The sequence below is a fragment of the Leptodactylus fuscus genome, chromosome 4 (genome assembly GCF_031893055.1).
Source record: "Leptodactylus fuscus isolate aLepFus1 chromosome 4, aLepFus1.hap2, whole genome shotgun sequence".
Classification (NCBI taxonomy): Eukaryota; Metazoa; Chordata; class Amphibia; order Anura; family Leptodactylidae; genus Leptodactylus; species Leptodactylus fuscus.
In genome coordinates, this window is record NC_134268.1 from 61,647,128 (window position 1) to 61,667,932 (window position 20,805).

The 20,805-nt window shown below is 41.3% G+C and overlaps 1 protein-coding gene across 1 annotated transcript in view; it reads right to left on the reverse strand.

Moving 5' to 3' along the window:
* The window catches only part of LOC142201083 (chloride channel protein D-like), a 96,975-nt gene extending 79,819 nt beyond the window's left edge, over window positions 1-17,156 (reverse strand). The window contains exons 1-7 of the mRNA XM_075271915.1: window positions 17,153-17,156; window positions 16,831-16,882; window positions 7,884-8,042; window positions 4,270-4,399; window positions 3,923-4,003; window positions 3,640-3,815; window positions 1,641-1,733 (exon numbers count right to left, since the gene is read on the reverse strand). Coding sequence (XP_075128016.1) covers window positions 1,641-1,733; window positions 3,640-3,815; window positions 3,923-4,003; window positions 4,270-4,399; window positions 7,884-8,042; window positions 16,831-16,882; window positions 17,153-17,156 — 695 coding nt within the window. The remainder of the gene's footprint in view (window positions 1-1,640; window positions 1,734-3,639; window positions 3,816-3,922; window positions 4,004-4,269; window positions 4,400-7,883; window positions 8,043-16,830; window positions 16,883-17,152) is intronic.
* Between the last annotated feature and the right edge of the window lie 3,649 nt (window positions 17,157-20,805).

Sequence of the window (20,805 nt, forward strand, 5' to 3'; positions counted from 1 at the left end):
AAACATAGAGTAAACGGCTCTCCATATCAAATTTTGAACATATCTAGTAGAGCTGACATCTTCAGAACTGTTATTATCATTAAATGATACAAAATAATTGTATAAAACGCATTTCTGATATCATATGATAGAGGAGATTCTACTCGTTCATATGACAAGTTCCAGTTTTACCTGTATTATTTCCAGAGATATCATCAGTGGGGTTTGGGAGCAGCTGCATATAAATGTACAAATATATTCTCTTTCATATGACACCAGAAGCACGTTTGTTTCTACTTTTTATAATGCCCAATATATACAGTTGTCTGTATATATAACAAGCTTGTATACTGTACACAGTTAAAAACAGTGAAAAGCTCCCAATATAGAAACAAGGAAAAGAATAAAGAAATGCAGGATTTCACAGAAAGGAGCCAAAATACAAGCCAAACTACAAAATTTTGCAATGACGCAAATGCTGCCAGAAAATCAGTGTTTTTGAAAATGTAATTACGCTTTAACCTGTTATACCATTGGGATATAACAAGAGATCACCTGTCCTTCTATCTCATTCTAATGGTTTTGTTAGTAGGAAGCAACAAGCCGACTCAAGGAATAGGTAGCATCAGGAGTTCTATGCCTGGATTTTGGTTTTATGCACTTCTAGACAATATAATTTTGAATTTGCAAATCCAATGTATATTTTATGTGCAGACAACATGCATCACATTTACATGGGTTTACATCTGTGTTTGGTGTCTCTACATGGAATCAGTTTCTGTGACCCATCTAAAGATCATAAAATCGGATATGAATGGGTCGTTTAAAAAACCCATTGATATCAAAGAGTTTTTAAAACCATCCACAGGTGTGAGTTTGGAGCATTTCCGCCATTTATCCGCTCTTTTGGGCAAGACAAAAGTCAGGGCGGGTTCACACCTGCGCCCGAACTCAGTTATGCTGATTTCCGTTTCCTACCCGAGAAACTGGGCAGGAGACGGCAACATGCCGGCATTTTTCAAACCCATTCATTTGAACAGTGTCCGGCCGTGAGCGCCAGTGAGCGTTTTGTGCTCTCTGCGGTGAAACTGGTTTTTTTTTAACCAGACACAAAGTCAGACATGCAGGACTCTGTGTCCAGTTAAAAAAAAAAAAAAAAAAAAAACACTGTCACCACGGAGAGCACAAAACACTCACAGACGCTCACCGGTGGGCTGTCAATGCAGGTTTCCATCTTCTGCCAGCAGAAAACGGAAACCTGCATAACAGAGTTCGGGCGCAGGTGTGAACCTGCCTTCAGACTTCCAACAATTTTGCTCAATTAAAAAAATAAGGATACATGACAGACAGCAACGAATCTGTGTTATTTAACATCAAGGAAGGCGGGCAGAAACGGATAGTAATATGCTTGTTTGCGTTTTGCAATGCATTTTTCACTCTTCATTCTTTTCTGCCCATACTCAGAATGAAGAAGAAAAATGGACACAAATGGACAGTTTTTTCCGGATACCCATTTACTAATCCGTCAAAAAAGACAGATTCTGGGATGCTCTGTGTAACCGTTTGTGAACATAGTAGTGCCTTTACTGATGTTCTCCCAAGGAGGCTTGTGATGTATGGTTACCTCTTCCATAGACAGTATATATTTGAGGTGTACTTACTTATCTGCTGAATTACGAAACCTGGTAAAGAATGGCAGATTTATCCGCAAGGTGTCTGACTTAAACTGGCTTAAACCACATCCAGCCACTGCCCTGAAATAATATGTTAGATGAGAATCATTACAACAATGAGTGGCATTTATCATATTCCCATACAATTATATCGTATATTGTACTGTATACCCTGACTTCATGTTAGGCAGAATGTGATTCTGTTATTATAAATACCGTATGTGTCATCCATACAATATAACATTTCTTAAAGTGTACTACCAGTTATAAGCAACTTTTCATAAATAAATAGTATAGGTTAATATAGAAAACTTTTTAATAGATCTTATTAAAGAAATATGTTTTCTTCTCCAGTTTTCAGGCCATTACTTTCTCCAGATTAGTCTATGAAGAGGAAGAATAGAAAAGAAACTCAAAAAATTGCTGGTGTTACTCTCTGCTATTCCTTGCTTTTTAACACTGCTAGGCTGTAAATAAGAGGTTACTAGCACACAGAATAAGCAATAAATCAATTACTACCAAGCTGGAGAATCTTACTTCACCTCTCCCTTTTCCATAGAGCTCTGTGTTAGGCTAAATATTCAGACTAATGTAAACAAGCAGTCAGACTGAAGATAAGGAGCAGGAGACTGGCTTAATAAGTAGTGAAGAAAACAGATCTCCTTAATAAGATATATGACAATTAGAGATGAGCGAGTACTGTTCGGATCAGCCGATCCGAACAGCACGCTCCATAGAAATGAATGGATGCACCTGGTGCTTCCGCTTTGACAGTGGCCGGCCGCTTAACCCCCCGCATGCTGGCTACGTCAATTCATTTCTATGTGAGCGTGCTGTTCGGATCGGCTGATCCGAACAGTACTCGCTCATCTCTAATGACAATGTTTCTTATATTCACATGCACTATTCATTGATGAAAAGTTGGTTATAACTAGAGATACACTTTAAGGGCCAAGGAGGATGACAGAATTATAGAGGTCATTCCTGTTATACGATCAATTTTAATTTCGGTATACAAAGAGTTAACAGGGTTTCCCAAGACTTAAAATTAAAGACTTATCCTTATGATAGGTCACTGACTTTAGATCAGTAGATATCTGACACCCAGACCCTGTACCAGTCAGCTCTGTACACTGTATAGTGGCCCCAGTGGCGTAACTAGGAATGGCGGGGCCCTGTGGCGAACTTTTGACATGGGGCCCCCCCTCCAACCGACACCGAAGACCTCGACCAACCCCCTCCTCCGCACTCTATTATATCCCATAGTGGCCCCTGCACACAGTATTATGTCCACTAGTGGCCCCTGCACACAGTAGTATCCCCCATAGTGGCCCCTGCATACAGTATTATGTCCCTTAGTGGCCCTGCACACAGTATTATGTCCCATAGTGGCTCCTGCATACTTTATTATACCCAATAGTGGCCCCTGCACATAGTATTATGTCCCCATAGGGGCCCCTGCACACAGTATTATGTCCAGGATCGGCAAGTAAATAGGGCCCGTAACGGCCAATTTAAAAAAAAAACAAAAAACGCAGCGGTAGCGGCTTTCACCGGGCCCCCTAATGGCCCAGGCCCTGTGGCAGCCGCCTCCGCTGCCTCTATGGTAGTTACGCCCATGAGTGGCCCTGTTGTGCTACGGCAGCTCAGGTATTATTGAACTGATGGAGTAACAATAGGCTAGTCCAGGGGTAGGGAACGTACGGCTCTCCAGCTGTTGCAAAACTACAACTCCCAGCATGCATATTTGATCTGCTGTTCTTGGAACTCCCATGGAAGTGAATGGAGCATGATGGGATTTGTATTTTCACAGCAGCTGGAGAGCCGAAGGTTCCCTACCGCTGGTCTAGTCAGAAGGAAATGACTTCAACACAACAAAAATACCAACTACAATGTCATTATTTACTCCTAAATGGTTTCTATTGCATTGAGGTTTAGTATTTGTTACAATGCATTAAGCCATAACTATATCTCTGGATACTCTTACCCTATGTGGATCATTGGTCCTTCTGGTCCACAAAACAGACCTGCTGACACAGCTAAGGCACACGATAAAAAAGTTCCAAAAAAAGTTCTTATGTTAAAGATGTGTCTCATGGCTGCACCATTTAAATAGCCAATGACTTCGGGAAGGCCGCTTGGTGATCCTGCCGGACATACAAACTGGAAAAACATGAACTATATTTTACAGACAATCTGCTTTGAATGAAAATACACAAAATATTCTAATATAAATTCTAAAATGTATAACGTATAAAAGCTTTACTTACCAACACAAGTAGAGATGCACAAAGGACCATGCCAAAGCCAATACCGAGTATAAATAGCCACGTTGTGAAGAAATCTCCATGCTGGAAAAGTGATACACAGTGATTTCACAGGGTACACATTGCCTTTGCTGTTTTGTTTCTTTTTGCACAGTTTAAATATTTTACATCTTTGTTTCTCTGGGTAAAATTGTTACATCATATTTTGCCTAGTGTAGCACCTATGGGTGCACTGCATGGTACAAGTGTTGGAGTTTCAGGAATCTTTGTGTCAGCATTGGATGAGGGTTGAATAATTTCATAGACTAATTCAGAACTGTGTTTTTATTTTTGCAATCATTAGTACTTACTGTGATATATTTTTCAACAAGTTCCCACTTCATTTCAAAGCAGGTATCTATTATTTGGTGCATTAAGTACCCCACAGTGCCCACTACAATGCCAATAAGTGCCATCATCAGCCAACGATCCCAGTCTGACCTATGGATAAAAAGAAAGTTAGTAATCTCACTGTGGTTGTCTATTTTATTTATTTATTCATAATTCATATGCATGTTACCTGCAGATGTGTAAATGTGGCCTGTAAATACTAGAAGGGTATGAAATGTAAGCCCAGCCTAAACGTGTAAACATGTGCGTCTCCAGTGTAGGTCTGTCTAAAATTGCCAGGTGAAAAAGTTCCACAAGTTCAACTTTTTTTGTCCAGTAATTTCACTTAAAAAGTACAGAAACCCAACGTACCACATTTATAGTTATTGGGGTCCTTCGGGCTCCGCTTGTGTCCATCATAGAACTGATCCGATTTTTGCTCTTATGGTCCTCTCTGACTCACCATTGAAGTCTTTAAGACAATGCCTGTACATTCTCCAGCATATCTTCTCCCCTATCCCTCTTTCCTTTTATCAGACCCTGGATTCTATCCTGATCATATGTGCATGGGGCGCTAAGAAATCTAAACTCCACCTTAAGAAACTACAGCATCTGAAAGTGATGGAAAGAATCTCCCCAATTTTAAGGTAGCTCAAAAAGTGTGGTCAGCAGCAAAGAGTATTAACCAACATGCAGATGTACCTCGGGAGACTCCCATATGGCTAAATAAAGGTCTGGAACAACTATATCACTTTCCTGATGCTGACTATTGGACTCAAAAAGTTCTGTAAGATGTCTATTCAGATGAAACTCTTCTCCAGTTTGATCAATTTAAATCCAAAAATGATATCCTGTATTGTACCTTCTGCAGATGAGACAAACATTACAATCTCAATTTCCTCACTCGGGAACCCAAATGTCCAGTTACCCACTTTGTACTCATATCTCCTTAACAATAACATTGTCAGTGAACTCTTAGGCCCTATTCACATCTGCGTTTGGGTTCCCATTTGGGGAGTCCGCTTGGGGACCCCTCCGAATGGAAACACGCATAAAAAAGCGGTTACCTAAGGAAACCCGTGGACCCCATAGACTATAATGTGGTCTGTGTGGTTTCCGCTCGATTTCCGCATGAAACATATGGAGAGAAAAGTGCTGCATGCGGAAACCACACAGACCCCATTACAGTCTATGGGGTCCACAGGTTTCCTTAGGAAGGCACTTTTTTATGCTTATAGGTTTCTGTTTGAGGGATCCATTAATGTAGAATCCATTTCTGATTTGCTGGAATCTCATTTATATGTTTCACCGGCAATCAACAATAAACTTTCCTAACTGTACACTATGGGAAGAATATGCAAATCTGCCTTCCATGATGTAATTAGGAAGACAGTTGCTGCCTCATTGTTGCAAACCAATAGAGGGCGCTCACTGGAATGTGCAAGCCTGTCTTAAGACAGGATTCCAGTGAAATAACCCAATAATGGCTGCTCCCTTTAGCCTCATGCCCGACCTTCCAAGAGGCCTTTGTTTAGCAATGACGCTGGGATTAATACCAGGTATAGTCTCTCAATCGAGGACAGCTGTTTCGATCTGGTTGGATCTCATCAGCCCGATGTAGAGAGGACTATAACCTGGTAGAGGTGAGAGGCTTAGACAGGGTTCGGGGGATATTGTCACTCCTTAGGGAGAGACCACCATATAGGTGTGTGGAGACTTGTTAAGCCTTTAGCACTCCACTTTGCAAGGAACTATGGGAAGAATATGCAAATCTGCCTTCCATGATGTAATTAGGAAGACAGTTGCTGCCTCATTGTTGCAAACCAATAGAGGGCGCTCACTGGAATGTGCAAGCCTGTCTAAGTGCTAAAGGCTTAACAAGTCTCCACATAACTGTACACTATCATCTAAACTATCTTAGCCAACCCATTATATAAAATGGGTTGTGCCTCCTCGCCTCATTGTTTTAGATGTACACACTCCCCTGTTGTGTCCAATTCTCCAAAATTTCTGGAAAGAGGTGGTGGAGATACTACAGTTTTGTACAGACCAGACCCCCGGCTCCAGAAATATGCCTGCTGGACCTGCTAAATGAGGAACAATGGCCTCACCGTTCCAAAATAATGCTCTGAGAAACCCTATTTATGGCAAGAAAATGGATGGATGGTAGAAAACAACAATCAAGATGGAAGAAACTTATCAATTCTATTATCTCTTATGAGAAACTACTTTACATACATAGACACTAAACACTAAAAAATCCAGCATGCCAAAAAATAAAAATTAACTTTTACTTCATATTAGGTAAAAAATAGTCCAATAACATGAATCCATGAATCAAATAAGAACAAAATACAGCTTACACGTTTCAGGAATGCATGGTGGATCCCTGACATACATAGAAAGTACCCAACAAAATTTGTCAAGGTGTGGGACCCATAGATTTCGACCAATATAATATCCTCCCAGTGGTGAGTGCCCTGCACCAATGCTCCTTGACCGTCCCTTCCTGTAGGATTTTGGTGTATTCAATATATGAATACTTATTACTGTAGCGATTTACAGTATATGTCTCTCTTTCCTCTTCTCACACTGCAATTGTACTCTCTATGATATATGGGCATGGACATCAGTCTCCATAATCACTTATTTTTGTGTTTTGCCACTCAAATTGGTTTATCAGATATGTCCCACTCTTTTCTTACATTATTCCGCCTCTGCTGCTTTATATGTTTTATAACATGTCACCATATAATTTACTTGGGCACATTTCAACTGATTTTAACTGTATGCTTACAGTATATACATTTGTGCTCGAAAATAGTCTTCTTAAAGGAATATTAGACAGAAATATCTTAAAATATTTGTCATAGGGTCGGTTCAAGCTCTACATATTCTTAAAGATTTTAGAGATCTTTGGAATTTTTTAAAATTTAAGTGCATTTATTTGTCATAGGGTTTTATTTAAAATGTAGGCTTTTGACTTCTGCAGCGGCAGAATTCTGTTTACTAGGAAATCCATTAGACTCTCCTCCTATCCTTTCCCTTTCACATCTGCGCCCCGGTCTCCGTTTTGCAGGTTTCCATTTCCTGCCCGAAACTGGACAGGAGACAAAAACCTGCCGGCATTTTTTAAACCCATTCATTTGAATGGGTCTGAAAAGTGTCCGGCCGTGAGCGCCGATGAGCGTTTTATGCTCTCTGCTGCCGTTTTTTTTTTTAACCGGACACAAAGTCGGACATGTAGGACTTTGTGTCTGGTTAAAAAAAAAAACGGTTTCGCCGCGGAGAGCACAAAACGCTCACCTGAGAACGTAGATTGGGGCGCAGGTGTGAACCCAGCGTAAAAGTGTTAATAATTTTTTTGTGTCAATTAACAAACCTAAAACCATTAACACTTCTATTTTAGAAAGCGTTTTTACTTTCCAGCATTTTTTCCACACCGACAAAAACTTTTGCACAATATTGCAGCTCAGTGGTTAATATTATATTTATAACTAAAAGCATAATCAGATTTATGGCATAAAAATGCTTCCTGCAAGAAGAAATTTCCAGTTCCACAATAAACATAGTTGCTTCAGCTTATAGATGTTACCTGTGAGGCTTCAGTTTCAGCCATGTCTTATAGACTTCACTATGAGAGGGTAAGTAGTCCAAGCTTTCATGTGTTTCAGAAAGGACTTTTGTCACTTTGCAGGGCACTCTGTGGTTGGCTCCTTCTTCCACATCTTCTGTTTTCTCTTTCTGTTTTCTACTGGATTTTGAAGACATAATTATCCAATAAGTAAAAATATTCCAGAAGATTCCTACTGGCCCTAATCCTTGTAACAATATTAACAATCTACTCCTCCAAGATAGTCACCACCAAGGAAAGAAATACTCCAGTCCCAGTGCCTAGATTGGCAATCAAAAGAAACAGTATGGAAAATTTTCACGCAGTTACCCAAAAACTAAGTCTTGCCCATCATAGGGATTGGCTACATTTGTTTTCATTACATGCCACCCATGTTCTGTTTTATCTTGATCAGGGCTTGATACTTTTAATGTAAAATAGTTATTAGTAAGATAATTAATGACTTCTGTAAGATGTAACCTTGATCTGGATGTATTCACTACAAACTCCTAATTCATCCCAATTCATTCTTCTTCCTCTTACTAGACTTAACAGTAATGTTTGATACCCCACTCCATAAAATAATTTGTCGTGTGGGGGCTTCAGCTACTTTTTGAGCACCATGACTTCATTCCCTGCACAGAAAGTTCAGACATGACCCAACCTAACCTAATACTTTTTCTTTTGGATTTCCTTTCTCTTCATACAGCCTGGACATCATAAAATATCATCTCGTTGTCATATATTAAAGCAGGGATTATTGCTTAGTGATCATATACCCTGTCAATTTACTAAATAACCACTGTAATTTTCTGCATGTTCAGACCTCTGTGCCGCCCTCCGCTCGTGCGCTGCGGTGCAGGAGGTGTGCAGTTATTATTCCTTGCTTTAGATTCTTCTGGCATTGTTTGAACACTGCCCTACTCTCGCACCTCTGTAATTGAGTTTCCTCCACAGTCATCTCCTTCACCTTGGTTTACCTCTGCTTCTCGAATAGTTAATCTTAGCCTTACCTGTGTGATCGACAGCCCTTCTGCCAATCAAGTCTGGGCCAGGTTCTGGACTTCCTATATTAAAGGTCATCAGCCCACATAGGTTTGCTGGCTATTGTGACTCTGTCCTGTGACTTTGTCCTTGCTAATCTGTTCTCTTGCTATTGTATTGTATTACTCACTTATGAACTTTGGCTTCCCTTGTGACTTTTCTTTTGGATTGCGATATTGTACTGCTTTGTCTCTCTGGCTTTGACCCTTGGCTTGCTGACTCCTCTTCTGTGTTGTATTGTCTTATCCTGTTCTGAGTAACACTTATTTCAGAGAATGGTCTGTCGTCAGTTGTCCCTGTCATCAGGACAGTTGTGGCAAGTAGGTAGGGACAGGGGCTAGGACAAGTTTAGGACTCACTGTCTCTGTCTTTCCCTTCCTTCCTGGTTTCAGCAGCAATAGGGAAATTACACAACTAGCAGAATACAGAATAGCCAACCCAAATAACCTTCTTTCATTGTTTCCATCCAGATCAGCATGAAACCTATTCATGGCCTTGCAGCCAAGATGGAGGGTTTGGTAGGCCTGGCACTGAGCTAGCTAAACAGGTTTATACCCTTACTGGGGCTGCTGCATCATCCCCTGCTGTTTATTCCCTTCCCAGGTTTAAGTTGTCACTCCTGGATCATTTACGGAGGACTAAGAAAAATTTGAGACTTTCCAGGAGTCTTGTCATCTGTATTTCCATAATAATCCTTATGCATACCAGGCCCAAATGGTGGAAGTAGTTATGTCTATCCTACAGGGGAGATCCACAAGCTTGGGTGCAGGAGGTGTGTTCAGTTATTATTACTTGCTTTAGGTTCATCTGATATTGTCTGGACACTGTCCTATATAATATATATATTGTCCTCTATAATTGATTTTCCATAACACCCATCTCCTACACCTTGGTGTCCCTCTGCTCCTCTAACAGTTAATCTTAGCCTTGCCACCACCAAAATCACTATTAAACTACTTACATACTTTAGCTAAGTTCACATCCACCCCTGAGATTGCCCTAAATCCTGGACAAGAGTGTGAACACTGTTAGGGTAAGTTCAGACGGGGTTATTTGGACCGGAACTTGAGGCGTAGGCCGCCTCAGGTTCCGATCCAAAAAACAGGTAGCCGCGACTGAAAGCCAGTGCACTGTACCAGCATCCAGTTGCGCACTCCGCTCCGGATTAGGCACAATGAATGGGCCTAGTCTGGAGGACGGTGTGTCTTCAGGCCGAATTGCGAGGCGAAACGGCCTGAAGAATGAGCATCTCGCTTCTTTTTCCGGGAGCTGGAACAAGCCAACTCCCAGAAAAAACTCCTGAGTGGCTCCCATTGATTTCAAAGGGAGCCATCTTTTTTGTCAGGATATTGAGGCGGATACAGTCTCAAAATCCTGACCAAAAAACCCCATGTGAACTTACCCTTACCTGTATTTGGGTCCCAGGTTAATCCCTAAGCAGTTTAGTCTATCACATCCTAGGCGTGTTGATAATTGACAACTATAGTAACACATCTGGATGGCACACTTACACTTTCCCTTTTTTCCTCCTCCCTGGATTATCTGCTTAATATATGTTCAGTTTTGTTTTATCAGTTAAACATTTGTTAGTTCTCAGAATCATAAAAAAGAAAGTGTATGATTTATGACAGCACATGACCCCCTACGTGGGGAACACTTGTATGACAACATTGTATTGCTATCATATGTCTGTTCTTCCAGGAATAAAAAATTATGAAACTTAAAAATAAATAAATAAATGAATGAATACTTTTACCAATACTTTTCTATATAGGAATGTAAGAGGCTGAGGGCAGAATTACTGTATGTTTTATTGTGTATGCTATACACCAAACTTGCATATTAAACCAACATCATCCAGCTGGATCTAGCAGCACATAAACACATTTGACTTGCTATTGACATGGTAAGTTTTCACAATGACACTAAAGTATAATATCCATGTATTATAGTAATTTATGTGATTCTCTTCATCAGATCAAGGACATGGTTGTGCATATGGTTACTGCAATCTCAATAGTAGTTCATGGTGATATCCAATTTCTAACATTGATGGCCTACCCTTATCATAGGTCATGAATATTAGATCTGTGGGTTCTGACACCCAGGGCCCCCACAGGTCACTGGTACCAAGACAGCGCAATTCACGGTATTATTTACATACCTCGAGCCATGCTCATCACTCAAACAGGTTCCTCTTAATGGCCCATGTGAACACAGCAGTGGTATGAATGCTTGGCCCCCAATCCGTTCACCTCTATGGGACTGTCAGCAGGGCTGTCTCCAAGTTTTTGTGGGCCCTTGAGTGACAAAATCCCAGTGGGATACTTTTAGAGCAACTCATGGGCAATCCAACAAAAAAAAAAAATTAGGTGGTTTTTGCTAAAGCAGATCTAGTGGAGTGGGTTATAATACACATATCTCCCAACAATCCTGGATTCAGCAAGACAGTCCTGTATTCTGGGTCCTGTACTGGTTACTGGTTTGAGGAATGTCCTGGCTTCAACTCATCTGCATCTGGAGGATGCAGATGAATTGAATACAGTGGTGAAGCAGAAGTCGTCTGCTCCCTGCTTCACCATTGTGCCCTTTTGTGCTCTGGCCCCAACAGCTGTAGGAACAATGTGATATGGGAAGAACGGGGCCCTTGGAGGGCTAAACCAGAAGAAAAAGCAGCCATGAGCAGCAATGGGGATCAGTAAGTAGGTGTAATCGAATTTTATTAATCTTTTTCAAATACAAAACAAGGCAATGATAAGCTACATCATATATGAAGAGTCAGACAAGGCCACAGAGGGTCATCACATAGGCTGACAGGCAAATCACTTAACCCCTTCCCGACATCCGCCGTAATACTACGGCAGACACCAGGTGTTTAAGTATGGCGGCCGCCCAGGAGTCGGGTGGCTGCCATAGCTGCCAGGTGTATACTGTTTTACACAGTAGACACCCAGTGCTAATGCCTCCGGTTGGTGCCCGGATCGATCGGAGGCATTAACCCCTCTGGCACCTCAGGCAAAGCTGACCGAGGCGCCATTTTCCCGGCGCCGCCATTTTGCCGGCGATTGCCGGCGCCTGAAGCCTCCAGAGCTGACGTCACGTTGGCATGACAACCGGGAGCCTTGTAAAGGTTCCCAGGCTTGTCTGCAGTGATATTCTTTTGCAGGTTGATCTATGCAGCCTGCAAAAGAAATTATGATTTTTTTTGCAATTTATTGCAATGCATTAGCATTATAATTAAAAACCCCTTAGGGGTCTAATAAATGCAAAAAATAAATAAATAAAGTAAAAAAAAAAAATATTAAAAAGTATTAAAAATTCAAATCACCCCCTTTTCCCTAGAATGCATATAAAAGTAGTTAAATACTGTGAAACACATACATGTTAGGTATCCCTGTGTCCGAAAATGCCCGCTCTAGAAATCTATAAAAATATTTTTCCCGTACGGTAAATGTACGGTTTTGCTTCTGATAAAAATTTTAATAAAAAGTGATCAAAGCAATAGCATTTCCCCAAAATGGTAGAACTGAAAACTACACCTGGCACCGGAAAAAAAAGACACTCTATGCATCCCCGTACACGGACGTATAAAAAAGTTATGGGTGTCAGAATATGGCGACTTTTAGACAAAAAAAATGTAACACAGTTTTGGATTTTTTTTAAGGGGTTAAAATGTAAATAAAACCATATAAATTTGGTATCCTCGGAATCGTACCAAAACATAGAATACAGGGGATATGTCATTTTGGCTGCACAGTGAATGCCGTAAAAGTGAAGCCCATAAGAAAGTCGCAGAAATGCATTTTTTCTTCAAATCCACCCCATTCTGAATTTTTTTCCAGCTTCCCAGTACATTGTACAGAATAATTAATGGCGGCATCATGAAGAACAATTTGTCCCGCAAAGATTAAGTCCTCATATGGCTCTTGGAGAGGAGAAATAAAAAAGTTATGGGGTTTAGAAGGAGGGGAGTCAAAACCAAAAAAAATGAAAATCAAAATATGCCATCGGTGGGAAGCGGTTAAAGAACTGGCAAAACAGAAACAAGGGAGAGAGGGGAAACCAACGAACTCAGAACGACCAGGGGCAATAGGAATGACAGGGGATAGAAACGCGGGGGAGACAAAGACGCAATGAAAACGAGACACAAGAGGGAACAATGAGAGTCTTAGAGCAGGCACCAGGTAAAAAGGTAAAAGGGGAACCTAGGGCCCAAGGGGCTGTTAGGGAGAATCCAGGAGCAGAGGAGCTAATGCAAAAAGGGAAAAGAACGCCACAGATTCCTGGAACGCAACCCACGGCCGCCAGAGGGCTTCGAACTTGGACGGGTCGGCAGAGTCCTCCACAAACATGACCTCCATGCTCCTGATAAGGAAGAACTCCTGAAGCCACTCCATCAAAGAGGGGGTCATAGCCCTACGTCAGTGTTAGGGGATAACCGTCCTGGTGGCCACGAGGAAGTACATTGATCAGTAAGTAATTAGGGCCCGTTATCTGTTGGGATTATTCCAGCAGCCGCAGTCATCGCTCATCAGCAATACTGTATGAGGAGAATTGATTAATGGCTGAACATGGGTACCAAAGGCTCTTTCACATGAAGAGGAACTTTTGGTCCCCTAGTCTCCTTATCTCCTTATCAATGGGGGTTCCAGCATGAGGACCCCCAGTGATCAGACACTTATAGTCATACTTATATATCTCATGACCATGGACTGATTTTAATCCACTTGTAGTAAGCAGAATGAATGACAGCAAGCAGAGATCTAGAAAACTGTGAGGAACTGATACAGAAAGTATATTGGAAAATTGTAATTTATTACACAATTAGTAAGATTTGTCCCTCAATATTGGTCTTAAAGTGGATAACCCCATTAAGTTTAGGTGTGCTTTAACAGTTCTCATTGTCACAGTTCTCATTGTCACATTATAACCTCTACGTTTTACATTTTCAGAATAAATTGATAAAATTGCTATTGTTTTTCTATTTTTCCAATTCAGATGCAGATGCAGTATCTATAGAGGACGGCACTGAATAGTAGTATCACCGTACATCTTGAAGCATGCGCAGATGTACATGTGAAGATTGGGGTTCCATCTTTGTTAAGGGCAAGAACCGACACAGTTAACCAATAAATATCAGGAATTTCGAACATGTGACCGTGCTGTGACATCTGATGGAGAAGTTTTCCCCTCAATGATACAATGTTTCTTGTTATTAATGAAGTGAAAGTAGAGTGATACTGTGTATGTAGACAGGAACCTTAGTCTATTTAGTCTTTCTTTCCTCTCCTAAGTATATATAAAATATTACCCACAGTAGGAACGTAGGGGATTGTAACATTATCATGGCTTGGAATAAGTTACATGAAATTACCTATAGATTGTAACCGACATTTTTTCTGGTATATATCAATACAATTTTTGATGATTTGTGCATAACAATCAAAAAATAACAAAGAATTGAGACAATAATAACATACACTCAGTGACTATTTAATCTCAAGTTGTTTATCAAGAGTTTTTTTAAGTGTTTTATATTGTGTTTTTTTGTACATATTGTGTTTTTTGTGTGTTAATTACTGAACATACCGTACCATTTGTAGTTTGCACGTAGGTAAGCCGTACCAATTAATTAGTGATTAACATCAGGTGAGGGGCTTCTCTGTGCAACTACAAATGGAGGGTTACTTTTCAGTAGCGATCAGACTTTGAGGAAGGATATAATATCCGAAACGCGTCAGTCTGACGCAAGCTTTTCCCTGTAGACTGCGTGCTAAATATTTGTTATTTTAACTGCGATTATGAAATAAAGAAGATTTGGATTTTTTATCTTCATTACATTGCTGGATGGTTTTTCCGTATCCATTTCTGTATACCACTCCACGCCAAGGCAGGTACTCATCCAGGCAAGGCTCGCAGACACACCAGTGTGTATCGGACTAAGATGGAAACATGAGAAGGCGACTGCAGGAGGGCTGAGTATAATTTTTCCTTTTTTCCCTTTTCCTAGTATCACCATACTACTGCTAACAGAAGAGGATACACAATGTTTACTGTAAACCAGCAAATGAATGTTTTACTTTTGTATGACACTAGCCCGAATGCATGTTTCTCACCCAGACTGGCCGGCTGCTGAATTACGCTTATTTTTTTTTTATAGCGCCATCATATTCCGCAGCGCTTCACAGACATTGATAGTTACTGTCCCATATAGGGCTCACAATCTATATTCCCTATCAGTATGTGTGTTAGATGCACTGTTCTGACCAGACAAGCAAATTCAAAGTACTGAGGAAAATATATATTTTTTATTTTTATATTTTAGGTATAATAATTTTAGCATTTACCTAAGAGCCCCAAAAATAAGGAAAACACACCAGGATGACTGATAATTTCAGGGGTCAATTCCTTAACTCATGATTTATCCCATTATATTGTTGATCATGTACAGAGATATGTTGTTCAGCTTCCATCATATCTAAAGGACTCAGCAAATCTCATTTCTACACTTAACCCTCTAGTTTGAAAACTCACAGATGGGTAATTCTTGATGTCAGCCCCTTATATAGTAATATACCGCACGATCAAGACCTAGCAGCAGCAGAAAAAATCCCGAGGATCCTGATGTGGTCAGAGCCCTTGGGTCAACCATCATCAGATCTCAGGATTAGATAAGTCATATCCAACTCCCTGGACAACTCCTTTAACTAGTAAAAGATACAGAAGCCTGCTGTTCTTCTTCACCAGCACATCTGCTCCATATTCTGTGCACTGGGAGTATATAAACAACTGAATGAAAATGGCAGTCCGGAGGAGATCCCACCCAATACACCATAACCACTTTTCTCACCACTTTTGAAGAGTTGTTGCTTCCATAGAATAAGATGCCATAAGGCTGAGTCCCCACATTGTGGAAACATAGCTTTTTTTTGTTAAACATTTTGCAGTGGTTTTTTTCGTCCATATCCAAGAATAGCTACACAAGGAATGGGATATATCTAGGATATATATAGAAAGTTCTTATACTTCTACCTTTTGCTCAATCCACTCCTGGCTTTGACTGAAAAACCCACAGCAAACAATAAAAAACTGCATTCTTTTGCAACCGGGGCCCTTGTTTTCTCTAAAATGTCACAGAATTTTTCAGAGTCCTTTGTAATGAGCTCGATTTGCTATTTGGTGGGTGGATTGCTAAAACATAATTGTTTTACTTTAAAAAATGTAGAATTGTATTTCTCCTCACAGTGCAGGAGGTTGTCAAAGCACTTTATATGCTCTTTATAGGAATATGGCCTTAAAAAGGACAGCTCTTATTTTGCATCCCTGGTAGGTATTACATGGTCCTCTATTCATTTTAATGTCCTGTATATAATTATCCTGCAACAAAGGAAATTTATGGCCAGCAGCTTACAGACGATCACAGGATGCTTCAAAATGTACCAGACTGGCTTTCATATAAAACAGGATGTGTAGATGAGGCAATTTCTCTAAAGGGGTTTCCAGGAGTAAAAAAAAACAACTGGGATAGGTCACCAATATCAGATCAGCAGGAATTTGACACATATCACTGCCACCGATCAGCTCTACACAACAAGCACCAGTGGCAGAACTACACATTATATGGAGCAGGAAGCAGGCAGCTCCATCCACTGTGTAGTGGCCATGGCAGGTTTGTGCAGCTCATCACCCATTCCAGTGTTGGCAGGTGCTATGAACAGCTGATCTGTGGTGGTGCCAGGTGAGGGTGATGGAATCAATTGAAAAAATTAGGACAGATCTCACTGACTGTAAAGAAGAAGAGAGACAACATCCTGAGAATATCTGGAGAGAAAAGACTCTATACGATTACCATCAATAAAAGGCTAAGTAACCACACTGAACTTACGAGATTGATGAGTAGGAGTCCTTGATGCGAGTATATCCAGACCTCCAACAAACTGCAGGAAAGAAAAAAAAAGAATGATCAGCATGCCATTTCTTACTTTTCAGCAAGGGAAATTCAATAGGTAACTGAGCAAATGGTTGTCTGAAAACTTCTACTGTTGAAGAGATGGCAGCCCCTTTCTTTATGCTCTATTAAGACCTATGGGCATCATACGGAAATGTCATGGACAGCCATTCAACTGTATATCTAGACATAGTTAAAAGAAGCCAGAATGTCTTCTTTTTAAGCCAGGACTTCACGTGGCATAAACGCCACAGCTTACCCATGGCAGAAGCGTCTTACCTAGATAGAGTCTTAAACACTGTGAGCAAGTTGTGATTTCCAAAAATGGTTGCAGAAATCACAGCATGTCAATTATACCTGCAGAAAAGCCAGCCCCATGGGCCGGAAACGCTGCAATTTACCCGCGGTGGAGACGCTATGGGAAAAATCGCGGCGTTTTACAGTACTTGCAAAGTGGATGGGATTCATGCGAATCCCATCCCCACTTTGTAGAAAAAAAATCGCAGCGCGGACACGCTGCGATTTCCCAAACTCGCGGTTTTGAAAATCGCAGCATGTCAATTATATCTACGGAAATGCCGGCGGCTTTCCCGTACATATATTGGTAAGAGAAAGTCCACGGAGGAAAACTCTGAACTTTCTGTTCAAAGTGCTGCAGGAAGAGCCGCAATGCGTTCACGCTGCGGTTCTTCCCGCAGCGCTTTAGCGCTGCGTTTACGGCCCCTGGGGCTTTAGCCTAAAGGTATAATTGAAGCAGAAAGTGCTGTGGGAAAAACTGCAGTGCATTGCCGCCATGGTTTTCCTCGCAACGCTTTTTTGCTGTGTCCCACTATGTGAGTCTCGGTGTGGTGAGGGTGACCTGGCCCCAAACAAAAAGATTTCTCTTAATTTTTTGAACAAACGTTTCCAGCAAGCATAGCTGCTTTAAAAATAGCTTGGATTTCAAAGGCTCATCTGCTACTATTATTAGAACAATAAATGAACATATAGTTATAAAACAGTTTACACATACACACCAGTTGTGTCTTTCTGCTGTTGTATATTACTTGTTTGGGGTAATGTTTCTTTGTATCTCTGTCTCTTTCAGTGCAGTATCCTTTAATACAACTATGTGTTCAGATAAAACAGATAATCAGCATAATCAATGTCTATGGGGTGACACACCTCTGATTACATATAACACAGCAGCTAGCCACCAATACTCATTACATACAACCTTCCACAGTAACCCATACTCATTGGTATATCTTAGGATTGGTTATCAATTGGTTTTCAAAGCAAAGCTCTTTTAAGGGACATGAGTTTTTTTTTTACTAAACACTAATACTAGAGGTGGGCAAACCAATATGTCACAAACCGATTTTGGCCCAAATATTACAAATTGTTAATTTTTTTAAGGAAACTAGACAAATGTTGATTTGTCTGAGACTAATTAAAATGGTGCTACCATATGTATTATGCTGAAAAAATACAGAAGAGACACGTGTCTGGTGAGTCACTATGTAGATCTGGCATTATTAGGGCGCGTTCACACTACTGTCATTGTCCGATAGGTAGTGTCCGCTGCTAGTGTCTGTTCAAAATCTTGAACGGACACTAGCAGCGGACAATGACGGTAGTGTGAACGCCCCCTTAGTCACTATGTAGTTCTGACATCAGCTGACAGCATCTCAGCCAATAGTCAGCAGTAGGTGCACACTGCCCACGTCATACACTATATAAGGTGCTGTAACTATAATCATGAGGCATTGCAGTGATGGTGGATATACACATGGCTCTGTGAATCATCTCCATGTATCATACATAGCACTCAGTTCTGAAAAACTTACAAATTGCAAGGAATAGCGTTAGAGAATTTTAGGACAGTTTAGTTAGATTTAATTAATTACTGGCAGATTAGTGATAGAAATCATAGGTAGGAGAGAGGGACAATATTTATGTTGTGTGAGTCTGACAGCACAGCAGCCTTCACTAATACAGATAGACTAAGTACAGTAATCTTACTTTGTCTAAGTCTGTTGGGCAATAGAGCGGTTTAATCAATATACAAAGTGTTTGAAAGAGGACTTTTCATGGGTTTGGGCACAGGCAGTTCTATATACTGCTGGAAATCCGACAGTGCGCTCAATTCAGTGCACTGTTGGCTTTCATGATCTGTGCCCCGGGTGAAGAGCTAGCGGTATCGGTACTGTAGTTCTACACAGTCAGGAGGGTGTTCCTGACAGTCTGTCAGGAACGTCCTTCTCCACAGCAGCGCCTATCGCCTATGTGCTGTGTGAGCGGGGAGGAACGCCCCCTCCCCTCCTGATAATACTCGTCTATGGACGAGGACTGTGAGCAGAGGGAGGGGGCGTTCCTCCTCGGTCTCACTGTACAGCACTATAGGCGCTGCTATGGAGAAGGACGTACCTGACAGACTGTCAGGAACGCCCTTCTGACGATGAAGAGCTACGGTACCGGTACCACTAGCTCTTCACCCGGGGCACAGATCATGAAAGCCGACAGTGTGTTGAATTCAGCTCACTGGCGGCTTTCCAGCCAGGGGTGAACCTGCCCCTTTCGCCGCCCGAGGCAAACTACAGAAAGCCGCTCCCGGAGTGGAGGGGGTGTGGCGGAGTGAAGGGGCTTGGTGAAGCGAAGGGGCGTGGCTTAGCACCGTTCACAGGCAGAGAGCAGGCACGGAGAGGACCTGTTCTCTGCCTGAGCGTGAGGGGAGGCTGCACCACTCGGTGCTAAGCCAGTCCAGGACAGCTTGTCCTGGACTGGCTTAGGTAAGCAAAAATGCCGCCCTCCCTGGGGCCCTGGCATAGCGCCACCTGAAGCGGTCGCTTCAGGTCGCCTCATTGGAGGTGCGGCGCTGTCCAGCAGTATATAGAACTGCCTGTGCCCAAACCCATGAAAGGTCCTCTTTAAATATACAGTCCTATGAAAAAGTTTGGGCACCCCTATTAATCTTAATCATTTTTAGTTCTAAATATTTTGGTGTTTATAACAGCCATTTCAGTTTGATATATCTAATAACTGATGGACACAGTAATATTTCAGGATTGAAATGAGGTTTATTGTACTAACAGAAAATGTGCAATATGCATTAAACCAAAATTTGACCGGTGCAAAAGTATGGGCACCTCAACAGAAAAGTGACATTAATATTTAGTAGATCCTCCTTTTGCAAAGATAACAGCCTCTAGTCGCTTCCTGTAGCTTTTAATCAGTTCCTGGATCCTGGATAAAGGTATTTTGGACAAACAATTCAAGTTCAGTTAAGTTAGATGGTCGCCGAGCATGGACAGCCCGCTTCAAATCATCCCACAGATGTTCAATGATATTCAGGTCTGGGGACTGGGATGGCCATTCCAGAACATTGTAATTGTTCCTCTGCATGAATGCCTGAGGATTTGGAGCGGTGTTTTGGATCATTGTCTTGCTGAAATATCCATCCCCGGCGTAACTTTAACTTCGTCACTGATTCTTGAACATTATTCTCAAGAATCTGCTGATACTGAGTGGAATCCATGCGACTCTCAACTTTAACAAGATTCCCGATGCCGGCATTGGCCACACAGCCCCAAAGCATGATGGAACCTCCACCAAATTTTACAGTGGGTAGCATGTGTTTTTCTTGGAATGCTGTTTCTTTTTGGACGCCATGCATAACACCTTTTTTTTATAACCAAACAACTCAATTTTTGTTTCCAAAATGAAGCTGCCTTGTCCAAATGTGCTTTTTCATACCTCAGGCAACTCTATTTGTGGCGTACGTGCAGAAACGGCTTCTTTCTCATCACTCTCCCATACAGCTTCTATTTGTGCAAAGTGCGCTGTATAGTTGATCGATGCACAGTGACACCATCTGCAGCAAGATGATGCTGCAGCTCTTTGGAGGTGGTCTGTGGATTGTCCTTGACTGTT